Source organism: Anopheles bellator, chromosome X, assembly GCF_943735745.2.
Source record: "Anopheles bellator chromosome X, idAnoBellAS_SP24_06.2, whole genome shotgun sequence".
Taxonomy (NCBI): domain Eukaryota; kingdom Metazoa; phylum Arthropoda; class Insecta; order Diptera; family Culicidae; genus Anopheles; species Anopheles bellator.
Genome location: NC_071287.1, coordinates 7,187,734 through 7,200,509, shown reverse-complemented (window position 1 = coordinate 7,200,509; position 12,776 = coordinate 7,187,734). Strand labels below are relative to the sequence as shown.

Sequence of the window (12,776 nt, the reverse complement as noted above, 5' to 3'; positions counted from 1 at the left end):
TACTAGAAAACCGGACCTTGGATTTGAAGACTTTGTCTGTATTTGAAACGAAACGTCGTAGAAGACAATGTGTTAGCTTAAACAGTGTGAGTGGAAACGCAGTAAGACCATCCGAGCGATACATTCTACGTGAAGCACGTAGAGCAGAGGAATTTATATGAACGCATAAGTCACAGGGTTGAGGACGGGATGCGCATATTTTATTGCCAATAAGTTGTAATTGTAATTGTAGGAGGCGGTCGAGAGGGCTATATTATTCCCGCTGTTGCCAGTGTGTATACTCATGGCTAGAGGTTCGCGGCTTCGGCATAAAATGGGCATCTTTAGTGCATCGTAGTTTTGTGAATCCCTTTTGTGCTCGCTTCATAAAGGTTGGCCATCGATTCATCAACGTCCCGAGGCGTTCGAGGGCGAAGTTCTTCTACTTGTGATAGTTTTGTCGGTGCGACCGCTAGACAACAGCTAAAGACAAAAATCAGATCAGACACCGAGACAAAATGGAAAGACAATGGACCAGCATATCAAAAACCAGCTTAATCAAACTAAAGAGATAAATAAAAAGAAAGCAACTGAGGTAAATCTACACACTAACTACGAAGGGTGAAGGGAAGGTAGTGGTAGGAAGGGAGGAGGAGTGTAACGGTTTTAAAGGGCACTGCCATTCTTACAAGCACAGATAACTTACAAATAAGGAATGGCTCTAGCCTCCAGTCAGAACAAAAATGTATTTTCAAGAAAACAATCATTCCTACCTTTAGTTGTGGCCTCTATGCTGTCGACCCTTCCTCCAGACAACAGATCGAAACGCCATAAATCAACGGCAACATCCACAGAGGAGCGCTTGTGGAACTTGTAAGTCGACTCCAGATTGTAGCGCAATTCGGCCAGCACCGTACCTTTCACGTTCCACTGCGCAACTTTTTTTCGAATGAAATCCCTATAAGTAAAAGGCTTTCGTTTCGATTACCGGATTATTGAATTCAGCGATGTATCAGGTCGCTGAGAAACATATCTTATTTTTAATATTAAGAGAACGGACTTGTCCGTATTATTAACGTACCTTGTTGATGATTTATGCATCGAGTACACAGCGCAACGTGCCAACTTGATGCCAACGTGCAGGAAAGCCATATCGATACCACTGTTTTGCTTCGTTCCAAACGGTGGGTTCATCAAAACTATATCAAATTGTCCAACGCCGAACAGTGTTTCCAGTTGCAATACGTCTACCTGCACGCAGTCAATGTTGGCCAGTTCGAATTCCGTGCAGTTCTTTAAGAAAATCTATGTTCGCGAAAAAAATACAAAATACCCTAGTTATGGATATATGGATAGAGTGATGGACATCTACCGACGCGAAACACTTTCGTACATACCTCCACTGCGTCTGGATCGATTTCCGCACCAATAACATAGCTAGCGCCAAGCAGTGCCGCCCCGATCGAAAGCATACCGGAACCGCAGCCAAGATCCAAAACCGATCGGTCCTCCAGATCTTTGAACTTAGTTTGAATATCGTAGAGCACCTGACTGGCAATATGCGGCGGTGTCATGTACTGCTCGAGTTTCACCTTCACCTTCAGTTTGACGAAATCGTCAACACTTTGCAAAAATGTCTCCAGTTTTTTCAGCTTAATGCAAGCCATCTTTGGTACGGCGTTTAATGACTGCACTAGGAATTATATGCACTTCATCAGCCAGCACATAAGAGTTTCAACAACTTCATGAATTGTTCTAGATAAATCGTAAAAATTGATCAGATGTCTTTACTACCGAGCTCAAAACTCTATCATTCCATCAACAACAACATTCTGTTTATACGATTTATTTCATGCTTTAAACACTCTTCTCGCAACACACTAACGCTACTGAAAAAAGGCTCTCATTCGTCACCGTGACCGGTTTAGTTCTGTAGCCTTAGAACGACGCAGAATTTTCTCAGTTCTTCGTTGGACTAGTATAATGCACCGTCGCATTATCATAGCGTGGCAGAACGGGCAAAATGCAATTACCGAACACCGAGTCCTGAGGAATGAAAGAACCGAACGATTGATTGATAGCTTGATTCCACACACCCTTGGCCACAACGTTCACACTGCCGTCGTTGGGTAGCTGCGCTCCAGCGTTATTTGCTGTGTACTAAGAAGAAAGCAAAGATATTTAGTGGTTGAACTGATATACAGGATACAAACAAACGAGAAACTAATACATATACTAATGCTAATACAAACGAGAAAAACTCCGTTTCAAAAAGGTCAATAACTAATTAGCATAACGTAACTTAAAAACTTGTGGTCATACTGGTGAGACAAGTGAAAGGTGAACCTACGTTTTGAAAAGCAAAAATACTACAAAACTCCTGTGCAACAACCCTCTAAAATACTGCGGGCTGATTCATTCAATCGGAACTTCAAAACGTCCCTACGTCCTGATTGTTTGCCCCCTGACTACTCGATGGCATACAGGAGTACCAATGTATTGAAATTATTCCTTGTATATCACTTTTTGATACGAAACGGATGCCTCTTGCAGTTGTTCGACCGTAAATTTTAAAAATTGCCTTATGTACTTGCGGGCTTGAAAACACCGACGATGGTGTATACAGGTTCGCAAATCCAGGAGGCGATGTCGAGTTGGTGCCCTTTTGTAGTTGCTGCTTTTTGATTTGTATGTCTTCTAGAATTTTCGTCAGATCTGTAAAATAAAAATAGCAGCTTGTAAAACTACACGACTAACCATGTACCACGTACCACTTAACAACGTTCTTAGTGAAACAAACCTTGATTGGGTGTTGTAGCTGGAAAAGCCATTGGAAGAATCGCGCAAAGGAAAGAATTCCCTCTCCCTAGCACTCGCAGCAAATACTGTAGTTGTACATGGGATAATTTGTGACTAGAAAGATGTTTTCAATCAGCTTCAGGTTTCTTGTAAAGATATTTAACAACATAGCACAGAAATCTGCTTTCGAGATTTCAACCGTTACAAGATAGAAGCCTGCTTTGTATACATACTTTATGTACAGTGCAAAAAAGACGAATGGATATGATTTCGGAAAGCTTATGTCGTTGTTTTGTTTATGTCATAATTGTGTTTTAAATTAACTAAAAGGCCATGATTTGGTATAGCCTGGACTTCCTATAACCAAGTTGCAGTGCTAGCAGCCAACTGACTTTGAGGCCAACAAACACAGCCTATGTTTTAATGCACATTCGTATCGACGAAGGGTATTCACGCAATTATACTTACTATCGTGCCTACACAACACCGGGATACAGCTTCAAATAGATCTTCTCGTTCCAAAGTAACGGTAGCTGCTGTCTCAGATGAATTTATATGGCGCAATGGATCGGCCGAGCGTACGGTTCTTGCTTCTCACTTGGTGGTCAACCACACTGTGACGAGAGGCGGACCGAGTGACGAGTTCAGGTCAAAACTCGGTCTTGCCCCTATTTCTTGCTCTCCCCTCCTAATCGAGTGCTTATGCTTTCAACCGTTCTGTTTACGCTTTCTCTACTCTCTGACAGTACGATCCCGAGCAGGAATTTGGTTTTTGACAGCTACAGATCCGGTCGGCTATCGGGAAGTGGCTTGTGTTAACCGTACGTTCCTTGTTCGGCTGTGCAGAGCAAGAGCGGAGTAGCGACTGACAGCTCCTTGCAGCGGAGCTGGAAACGTCTATACGTCTACATCCGCGGCTTGTGAATGTGACTAAATGTATAACTACTTGTAAATATATGCTTTATTTATGTATTTATGTATATATATTATCTGAATAAAATGCGATGATACATCGCATTCCTGCCCCCCTGTATGCCAGACAGGATCCAGACGGGGGGGAGAAACAGGTTGTTTTCCCGCATCGGGAAAAATAAAAAAAAAATCGGGAAGTGGCTCGCAAGTGGCATTTTCATTCGCCATTCTTACGCGGCAGTTGGGTGGAGACCATCATTCATCCATGCCATGGAACCGATTAAATCATAGCATCAGTTGGTTGATCAACAGATGTGCCGCAATATGATCTGCATCAGGAGGATCTGGAATCTGAGGGTTTTCAATTTTTCCGAAACTGTTAAACCGAATTCCTATACGGGTATTTGCATGGTGTGTTCCGGCACTTCATCTTTTTATTTGTAACGAGTATGATGGCGATGGCTGACAGCCACACGCCAATGCTGTACTGTTTGTGATGGCGGATACATTTGTTGCATTGTTGATAGTATTTTAAAAAGAACAATCAACTGGATTAAATCGCTGGTCAACATCGAGTCGTTGGAGCAATAGAGCAGGCGGCGCAAACGAATTGACAGATTAGTGTGTGCAGCGTAAACAGAACGTTTGACAGCATAAGTATCTCTCACTCTCCATATGTATCTCTCACTACGCCGAGAGCGAGCTCTCGTTAGACAAAATAGAGTTTTGACATGAGGTCTCTCTTCACAGTGCGGTTGACCTCCCAGGTGGGAATAGAGGAATACACTCGGCCGAGCCATCCGTACAAAACATCTGTGGCCGAAGCCGAATTCCCGAGCGAGATTTTTTTTTCGATTTTGGTGAAATATTGCTACATCAATGTTACTGTTAATCAAATACTTTTTCAAATGCATCATCGTTAAGTAAGAAATGCAGAAAACTGTGTTCGGCTCCTGCGTAACAAACTGTAAACATTAGCTAAGTTACACCCCGAGAATCGAAAGAAGCGTGATATTTTTATCGGAGAACGCACGCACATACAGCTGCAAATTATGGCCAACTGCTTCCGTACTGTGTCGTTGAAATGTCGCTCGTTGGGTCGAGTTTATGTTCCCCGTGTACAATACGATACGAGACATCCGAGCGAGAACCGGTACAGCACCGGTCACGAGACGTTGGCCAAGCATAATTCTATAGTCAGTTTATCACCGGCAAATTCGTGTGCCCCTCGTTTTCACAATGCGTATTGCATAATAATCAAATATCTTTCTGCTTGCTTATGTCTAACCTCAACCGGTCAACGAAAGGTATTGTTGCCTGAAGTAACTTTCGTTATTCCCGATGCATTTGGACTCCGAGGCGTAGTTTCGATTCACTACAGTGAAGTGCTGCAACGTATGGCGGAGCAACTAAATCCCATAAGCTACTGCAAAAATGAATGCACTTCATCAAAGGTATTTTGGAATCGACTCTTCATGGTTTCGGTGCGCCGAATTCCCTTTCGTAATGATGAATGTGTATACTTTCGTTAATTTCATCGACAGGGTGCATCCAATGACAACCAACCAACTGAAGAGCAGTTGCAGCGAATATACCATGTGCTCTCGAATACGCTACCGAAATTGTTTGTGCAACCGCTTGATTATTCTATCTACAATCCAAATTTAATATTCGAAAACAATATACGAGGAACACGAACGGTGTAAGTAGTGTAGTTAAGTTAGTATTCTCCTAAAACGAATAGGACCGTGAAATTAATGTATTTTATTTGACAAAAGTGCAAACAGCCTTTCAATCGTTTCGTACTGTTATTCTTTTGGTTTTACTGTTTCCAGTGGGCTTTATCATTATGTGAAACAAATTGCACTACTGCGGACAATCGGCCACCTGAAGTTTGCCTATGTTACCTTTGAAATATTGAAAATTACCAAGCATCCCGACGATAATACGGTTAAAATCCGGTGGCGCATACGTGGCATTAGCGCGCTCAAAGTGATGCTACAGTTTTGGAAATACAAGCTGTGGAAGTTGAAGGAAATATTCAACGATCAAGAAGCGTAAGTACACTGTAGAAACGAATAAAACGCCAAGAGAATATATATTAATACACTCTTTATTATCGCTTGTGTTTGTTGCTTTTTAGCTGGTACGATGGTTTTTCTGTACTATATGTAGGCTCCGATGGACTGATATCGAAACACGTCGTTGATAAGGTAAACATTGGGTCGTATTTGACCCTATTAGCATGTTACAATATGTTTTCTAAATTTTTCTGCTACAATGTACCTGTTTTTTCAATGTAGCATCACTGTAACATCTCAGTACAATGCATTTTTTATCGTACTTTTTATAGATTATGCCCGACGAAGATACAGTGAAGGTAGCACCAAAGACAATAGTGTCACCGAAATTGGCTCTTGTTGTGGGTGTTACTGCGGAAATGTACCCGGTCTTGAGTGGTCCGCTTATCTAAGAGGTGAAAGGAACTGTGGCTATAAACGATCCTAGCCAGTGCAGAATTTCTAAAGCAGCATTGTGTAATATTTGTTTTTAGAAATCATATTCGTAGAATCGTATTCTTACAGTGTATCATTGACCTCTGTTCGATATCGCAAAACATTAATAAAAATAAAAATTCCAAAGAATGAAATGAAGCCTTTTTAGCTGTTTGGTGGTTTCAAGCAGATTGGAGTATGGCTTCCAACTTGACTATTTAATGTGCTTTATTCAACTGAACTAATAAATCAGCGCTAACATTTAAACTCACTCTCCGCACTCCACCGCGAGGCGCCGCATCTGTTAGGCAAAATTTCCACAGGTATCTACACCTGTGAGATGGCGAAGGCATTTGTTTACATCCTTTATTATTGTTTAATGGGCTCGACAGCCCCATAACTTTTATTGTTCTGATTTCATATAAGCAAGATGCGGTGGTGCTAGTATTCAATCGACTAGAGACCATGAATGGGCATCGCCCGGGCTTTCCATAGTAAAGGTGTGGCCGTGCTAGCAAGCAACTATCTTTGGCATGGTGCTTTACTGACATGTGTTTACGATATTTGATGAACTACATCATCAGCAACCTGGTATCTGGTATGTGCTGCTCATACATAGAGCTTTTAGAATTTAGTTCCCAACCCATTTTTGCGACTTTTGAAATATAATGTGTGTGTAGTAAGTTTTATCTTATGATATATCCCATTCTCCTGTCGCAATACGGTTTTTGTGATTGCACGTTCAAATTTATTCCGTTTCCAAATTACAATACAATACAAATTTGCGTCGTGATTATTTTACCGATACAAGAGACCGAACAAGGAAATCCTTCATCAACACATAGCCACATTAGTGGTTTCGTGTTTTAACTGGCATCCTTTCTCTTTTAGTGCTATTCCTTGGCTGTTGATTACAACATTGACATAACTGGAAGTGTGCTAATGATTATATTTTCGTACTCTCGATTGGGCCACCGATCGTGCTCACGGATAGTGCACTTGGTTACTAAGCTGTACCATGTAAAAAGGACGATGGGTCAGTTATAAGTTCGCAGTGCTGAGTGTTTGCAGTTTGCATCAATATGTATTAAAAACTTTATTTGGTGGGAGAGAGTGGAGCGACTGCAACGAACAAGAAATCTACACTATGTCCAGTGGAAGCAAAAGTCAACCGAATGTCGGAAGCGACAGAGCGACGGAATTGTCGCAGTCACTGCCATATTCAGTCGCCAGCTTGTTTCCGTTGTCGCCACACTATACCGCCCCAGACTGCGTCAAAGATGAAGATGGACTGCGTTGGGAGGCACCTCGCAACGACCTAACACCGAACACAACCCCGGTGAGCACAGTACTGCACTCGCCTGAACCGACCACCACTGCCGAACTGGAGTTAAAGATGCGTTTCCAGCACCGCCATCAAATACAGGTTGGCCGGAGTCCGGTCGGTAGCGGAGGTCATAACGGGAGCAGCGACTCAACGGCTGCCTCTAGTCCAGTGTTAACTGCGAAGGGAGAACTGTACGGATACGATTCGTACCAGCACCACCAGCAAGAACATCGATCGGAATACACGATGCTGTCCGCGGGTGAGGTCGTTGTGTTCGACGACATCGAAGCAAATTGGCCTGTGACGTGCGGAAGCGAGGACGAATTACCCGTTTTGTTGGATATGCAAAAGAGTAGTAGCGCAAGAGAACGCAATCCAATGATGCCCGATGACGGTCGTACGAAGGGTCAAACCATCATAGGTAGGCTTCGGTAGCATATCGCTGAATGGTTTTTATTTCTTAACTCGGTATCATGTTCGTTCAATTAACTACACCACAGGTGGCTTGATGATTGCCGAGTACGAAGGATCGCCGCGGCGCTTCGGTAGTATTTATACCGATGACTATCCGCAACCGGATGGCCTTATTTTATACAAAACTACTGGTAACCTTCCTCGACCTCCCGGATTTCCGAAACGGGTCAACAGCGCTGCATCACTGGCCCTCAACTGCGACGACGATTGTGATAGCCACGTAGAAGATACCAACGATGTCAGCAACATCAATAGACAGCGGTTAATCGATTTGGAAATCGGCGAGTCAAGTCTTTATAATGCAGTAAACGTGAAAGGTAAGCGCACCACTCGGTTTTCTTTCTTGGGTACCTTTGCCCATCATGTTGCTTTCTTACACTACAGGTGATTTTCTTGTTGCAGGCACTCAGTCTAATGAAACTGCATTCAATGGTCAAACGAAATATTACAGTCAAGCGCAACAGCCGCAACAAATAGAACAAGATAATGACAAACAGGGGAGCAATTTGAAGCTACATGATTTTGCACTCTCGCCGGTGACAGATTATGAGTCTGGTTGTAGAGCAGATTTTAATCTGCATAGTTCACTAACAGGCGTGGTAAACAATTATGGTTAGTTGGCGTTGTATCTGTATCACTCTTCAGCAGGAAGTGGACACTTCCTTCCTTCCCACACTTAAAGAATAATTTCACATTCGATCTTTTAGAGAATACGAAAACATACGATACCGCGGTTAGTGATACGAATCACCGGGTCTCGAAGGAGCATATAGGTGCGCCGTGCACCGAATATGGGAGAATGTGCAATAGTATGCCGATATTAGAGGACGGACTGTCCAGCGGCCATGCGTCTGACTCGGAAAGCAATACTCATCTAAATGGTGTGCTAGCGACAGCAGAAACGCAGTCTTACGGTGCGAAGGAGTTCAATGAAGCGAACGTCTCGTACGTCGGAATGAGTTCAGCAGATGCGAACGTAGCGAACGCTCACGTGCGAGAGGTAACTGATATTGCTAGCCTGAATCCGACCAGTTCAGCAAGTGATGTACAGCGGGCATTGAATGACATAAGGCTGACGCTACGCAAGACAAAAACACTACCTTTGCTAGAACACAGGTGTGGATCGGAAAAGGACGACATGTTAGGCAGTAATTGCGATGCTTCGCCTATCTGGGTGTTAAGGTATAGCAGTAACTGCCACCGTGGAGGTGTCAAGCAGAATCGTTGTGCGTAATTACTGTTTTACTTTACATCTGACAGGTCGCTAGTGGAGACAGAGAAGGAATCAAACAAGCAAGCATCGTTACATAAAACGAGTATACACAGAACGAATGCGGGCGATGATGAGGAAACTGATACGGACTTAGAAACGGATCGGCTTCTCGGTCATCAGCAGAATTTCAGTGATTCGCAATTCACTGAACAGCAAGTACATTGCCGCATCGCCTTTACTGCTGCAATAATCACAACTGATGTTGTTTCAAATGTTTTCAACTGTTTATAATTTCCTACAGCATGTCAACAACTGCGGATCGATCGCTAAATCGCCTCCACTGGTACCGACGCTAGCGAACATAAAGCGGAACCATACCGCACTTCGAGCCGACACTGGTGCTTACATCCCAGGCGACATTCCGATTGATAGCCTTCCTGTAAGTAGTTGAATGATGCTGACATTTACCTACTTAGTTAGTTATCTGGTAACTAAAACCACCAAGCGGTACTAACATGCAACGGAGAGTCCTTCCACATCTCAGAGTCGTGTGCCTTAGTCCACTAACTCCTTTTCCCCGACGTTCTTGATTCGGTATCAATATAGTAACGCAATCCTAAACGGAACCCTCTGTCGCCCGCTCTGTCCTTATGGACGGCCTAACAAGTCCGCAAATTTTATGGCATGACCAGCCCATCGGAGCGAAGCTTATACGCTGCCCTATATACAACGGCTTCTCTATTGTGCCTTCAAGTATTAGTAGTAAAGTTGCTCCACTAGGGAACCCCTCAGCGACACCCAACATTTTTAAAGCCAAGTTTGTTAATGCAATGGCCAATTGGGAATTTAATTAGGAATTCAAAAATTACCGATCGGATTTCAAATTTAGATAAGTTTAATTGTTGTTCCTTTTCTATCTTTTTTAATACTTTTCAGGAAATTGAAAGCAAAGGCAGGCACAAAACCAGAGAAGGTAAGTTAATTGTCAAATTATCAGCTTTGTTTTAAATAAAACAAAACCTAATGTAGCTACATTCCTCTTTAAAACCTAAAAGAATTGATTTATAATGAAATAAAAATTGGAAAAAAATATCTGAGAATTTCTAACATATTCTGTTTATTCAATTCTGCAACACTAAATGTTAAAACTAAAACAATTAAAGTCGGAGAAAATTTAACATATCATTCAAAAAAAATATCAAGCAGCATGTACGCACAGTAATTTAACAAAGGGTGTTAAAAGTCAATGTCCGTGATTGAGTCATAGATTAGTGTTTACATATTTCACATAATGATTATAAATTTTTCATTTCATTCTTTCTCGATGGTTGAATCGTGTAAACATGTAAGTTTGAAAGATATTTTGAATTAGGTGTTTATTATATTGATAGGAAAGTAAAAGAACGTACAGAGCCGTATAAAAGACTTCTTACATATAAACAGCTTGTCTATGTTTCTTAACTCTCTTGTAGGCCTTCTAAACCCGACAGTTCTTATTGAAGGCGTACTATTCCGAGCCCGTTACCTTGGCTCTACGCAATTGGTGTGCGAGGGTCAGCCAACGAAGTCGACACGAATGATGCAGGCGGAAGAAGCCGTTACTCGCATTAAAGTGAGCATTATCTCGCAAAACGTTCCACCACCTATCATCAATTTCCTTTTATATTCATTGTATTTGCTTCTGTACTTTGTTGTTCATTGTTCCATGTATTTCCTAACACAGTATCTTCAGTCCTTCACCGTTTCCTAATCCACATTCCTGCAAGAGAAAATTGATTTAATCCAAAACACTAACCAACGTATTGTGTCTTGTTCTTTCCTGCATTTCTTCTTTCCTGAAATTCACGCGTTATTAACAAATCATAAAAACATACTTCCTGGCTAGGCTTTGGTAAGACATTCTGTGCTATGCAGCAAAACCATTACTTAGATTGTTCCTTTGCCCAGGCCCCGGAAGGTGAATCTCAACCAAGCACGGAGGTGGATTTATTTATTTCGACAGAGAAAATCATGGTGCTAAATACGGACCTGAAGGAGATCATGATGGATCATGCGCTGCGTACAATCTCCTACATTGCAGACATTGGCCAACTGGTTGTTCTTATGGCAAGGCGCCGCTTCGTAGCGCATGATGCTCCGCATACCGGAGCAATGGCAGCAGCGGTAGCACCGTCCGAAACGCCACCTCACACCGACGAAGCACAAAACTGCCCAGAGGATAGCAGTACTACCACCAGGATGATTGAAAGTCCGAAAAAGCGCACACCAAGTTCGTTTGACAACGTTGGTGCTCGCAGCAACCGTACGCCAAAGATGATCTGCCACGTGTTTGAAAGCGAAGAAGCGCAGTTCATTGCGCAAAGTATTGGCCAAGCATTCCAGGTGGCGTATATGGAGTTTCTAAAGGCAAACGGAATTGAAGACCATAGCTTTATGAAGGAACTCGACTACCAGGAGGTGTTGAACAGCCAAGAAATTTTTGGCGATGAATTGGAAGTCTTCGCCAAAAAAGAGCTCCAGAAGGAGGTGGTGGTGCCGAAGACCAAAGGAGAGATTTTAGGTGTTGTGATCGTCGAGTCTGGATGGGGTTCGATGCTACCAACGGTCGTAATCGCGAACCTTGCCTCATCGGGAGCGGCAGCTCGCTGCGGGCAACTCAACATCGGAGACCAGATTATTGCCATCAATGGATTGAGCCTAGTCGGGCTGCCGTTGTCCACGTGTCAGAATTACATAAAAAATACGAAAAACCAAACTGCTGTCAAGTTCACCGTGGTCCCTTGCGCTCCGGTCGTGGAGGTTAAGATTAAGCGACCTAATACGAAGTACCAGTTAGGCTTTAGCGTGCAGAACGGAGTGGTAAGTTTGCATCATCACATTTAGACGACGACAATACAAGTACAAAGAAAATATCAAATTAAAAGTACGACAGTGACTCACTAATAACCTCAATTGTTATTTCACAGATTTGCAGTCTGTTACGCGGCGGCATCGCAGAACGCGGTGGTGTCCGAGTCGGCCATCGGATCATAGAAATCAATAACCAAAGTGTCGTTGCTGTGTCACATGAGAAAATTGTCAAACTACTTGCAACATCCGTCGGAGAGGTCAATATCTGTTATGAAAATTTAATAATTAAAAAATAAGCCAAACAAAACAAATGTTAACATTCATCTATTCTCTCACCTGTAGATATTAATGAAAACCATGCCAACATCAATGTTTCGTTTGCTTACCGGACAGGAAAATCCGATTTATATCTAAACGGAACGAACGTAAACAAACGGATGGAGGCGAATGTTGGTTGGAAGTAGATTATGCGAAGGGTCAACTGAACAAAACCAAGGAAAATGATTTACTGCCGCTGTCTGTGAAGCTGAAAAACCTGCAAAACCTGCAAAGAAAAAACCTGCAAAAAATGGAAATGGAAAGAGGTTTACTAGAAAGTGTTACATCTTGTTCATTCAAATAAATACCGGTTCTTCATTGAAAAGCACTTCGAGCGGATAATTTAAAAAATCAAACGAACGGACACAAAAGGGATACATTTTTTTCCTTTCTTCTATTCTTTGAATAT

The 12,776-nt window shown here is 42.5% G+C and overlaps 4 protein-coding genes across 6 annotated transcripts; 2 read left to right on the top strand and 2 right to left on the bottom strand.

The window, feature by feature from the left end:
• Positions 1-186: 186 nt before the first annotated feature.
• Positions 187-1,660, bottom strand: LOC131214073 (rRNA N6-adenosine-methyltransferase Mettl5). Its single transcript, XM_058208430.1, has 4 exons — positions 1,377-1,660; positions 1,061-1,284; positions 753-937; positions 187-462 (listed from the first exon to the last, which is right to left on the bottom strand). The coding sequence occupies exons 1-4, from the start codon at positions 1,644-1,646 to the stop codon at positions 452-454; spliced, it is 690 nt and encodes a 229-aa protein (XP_058064413.1). The 5' UTR covers positions 1,647-1,660; the 3' UTR covers positions 187-451.
• Positions 244-6,340, top strand: LOC131214071 (uncharacterized protein C6orf136 homolog). 2 transcript variants are annotated; one of them, XM_058208428.1, is made up of 7 exons: positions 4,225-4,347; positions 4,441-4,886; positions 4,998-5,144; positions 5,235-5,392; positions 5,526-5,747; positions 5,834-5,903; positions 6,044-6,340. In XM_058208428.1, the coding sequence occupies exons 2-7, from the start codon at positions 4,743-4,745 to the stop codon at positions 6,161-6,163; spliced, it is 861 nt and encodes a 286-aa protein (XP_058064411.1). In that variant the 5' UTR covers positions 4,225-4,347; positions 4,441-4,742; the 3' UTR covers positions 6,164-6,340. The 2 variants fall into 2 exon arrangements, with proteins under 2 accessions (XP_058064412.1, XP_058064411.1); XM_058208429.1 differs by lacking the exons at positions 4,225-4,347; positions 4,441-4,886 and adding an exon at positions 244-574.
• LOC131214074 (SOSS complex subunit C homolog) lies at positions 1,911-3,492 on the bottom strand. Its single transcript, XM_058208431.1, has 4 exons — positions 3,247-3,492; positions 2,780-2,892; positions 2,570-2,694; positions 1,911-2,139 (listed from the first exon to the last, which is right to left on the bottom strand). Exons 2-4 carry the CDS (start codon positions 2,808-2,810, stop codon positions 1,939-1,941), a joined length of 357 nt encoding a protein of 118 aa, XP_058064414.1. The 5' UTR covers positions 2,811-2,892; positions 3,247-3,492; the 3' UTR covers positions 1,911-1,938.
• Positions 6,341-7,120: 780 nt separating the features above from the next.
• Positions 7,121-12,672, top strand: LOC131213158 (uncharacterized). Of its 2 annotated transcripts, none has more exons than XM_058207136.1 (11): positions 7,121-7,933; positions 8,013-8,303; positions 8,389-8,598; positions 8,694-9,168; positions 9,247-9,415; positions 9,501-9,638; positions 10,136-10,172; positions 10,690-10,811; positions 11,147-12,058; positions 12,166-12,306; positions 12,392-12,672. In XM_058207136.1, the coding sequence occupies exons 1-11, from the start codon at positions 7,333-7,335 to the stop codon at positions 12,461-12,463; spliced, it is 3,168 nt and encodes a 1,055-aa protein (XP_058063119.1). In that variant the 5' UTR covers positions 7,121-7,332; the 3' UTR covers positions 12,464-12,672. The 2 variants fall into 2 exon arrangements, with proteins under 2 accessions (XP_058063119.1, XP_058063117.1); XM_058207134.1 differs by having other exon boundaries at positions 10,672-10,811.
• Positions 12,673-12,776: the final 104 nt, after the last annotated feature.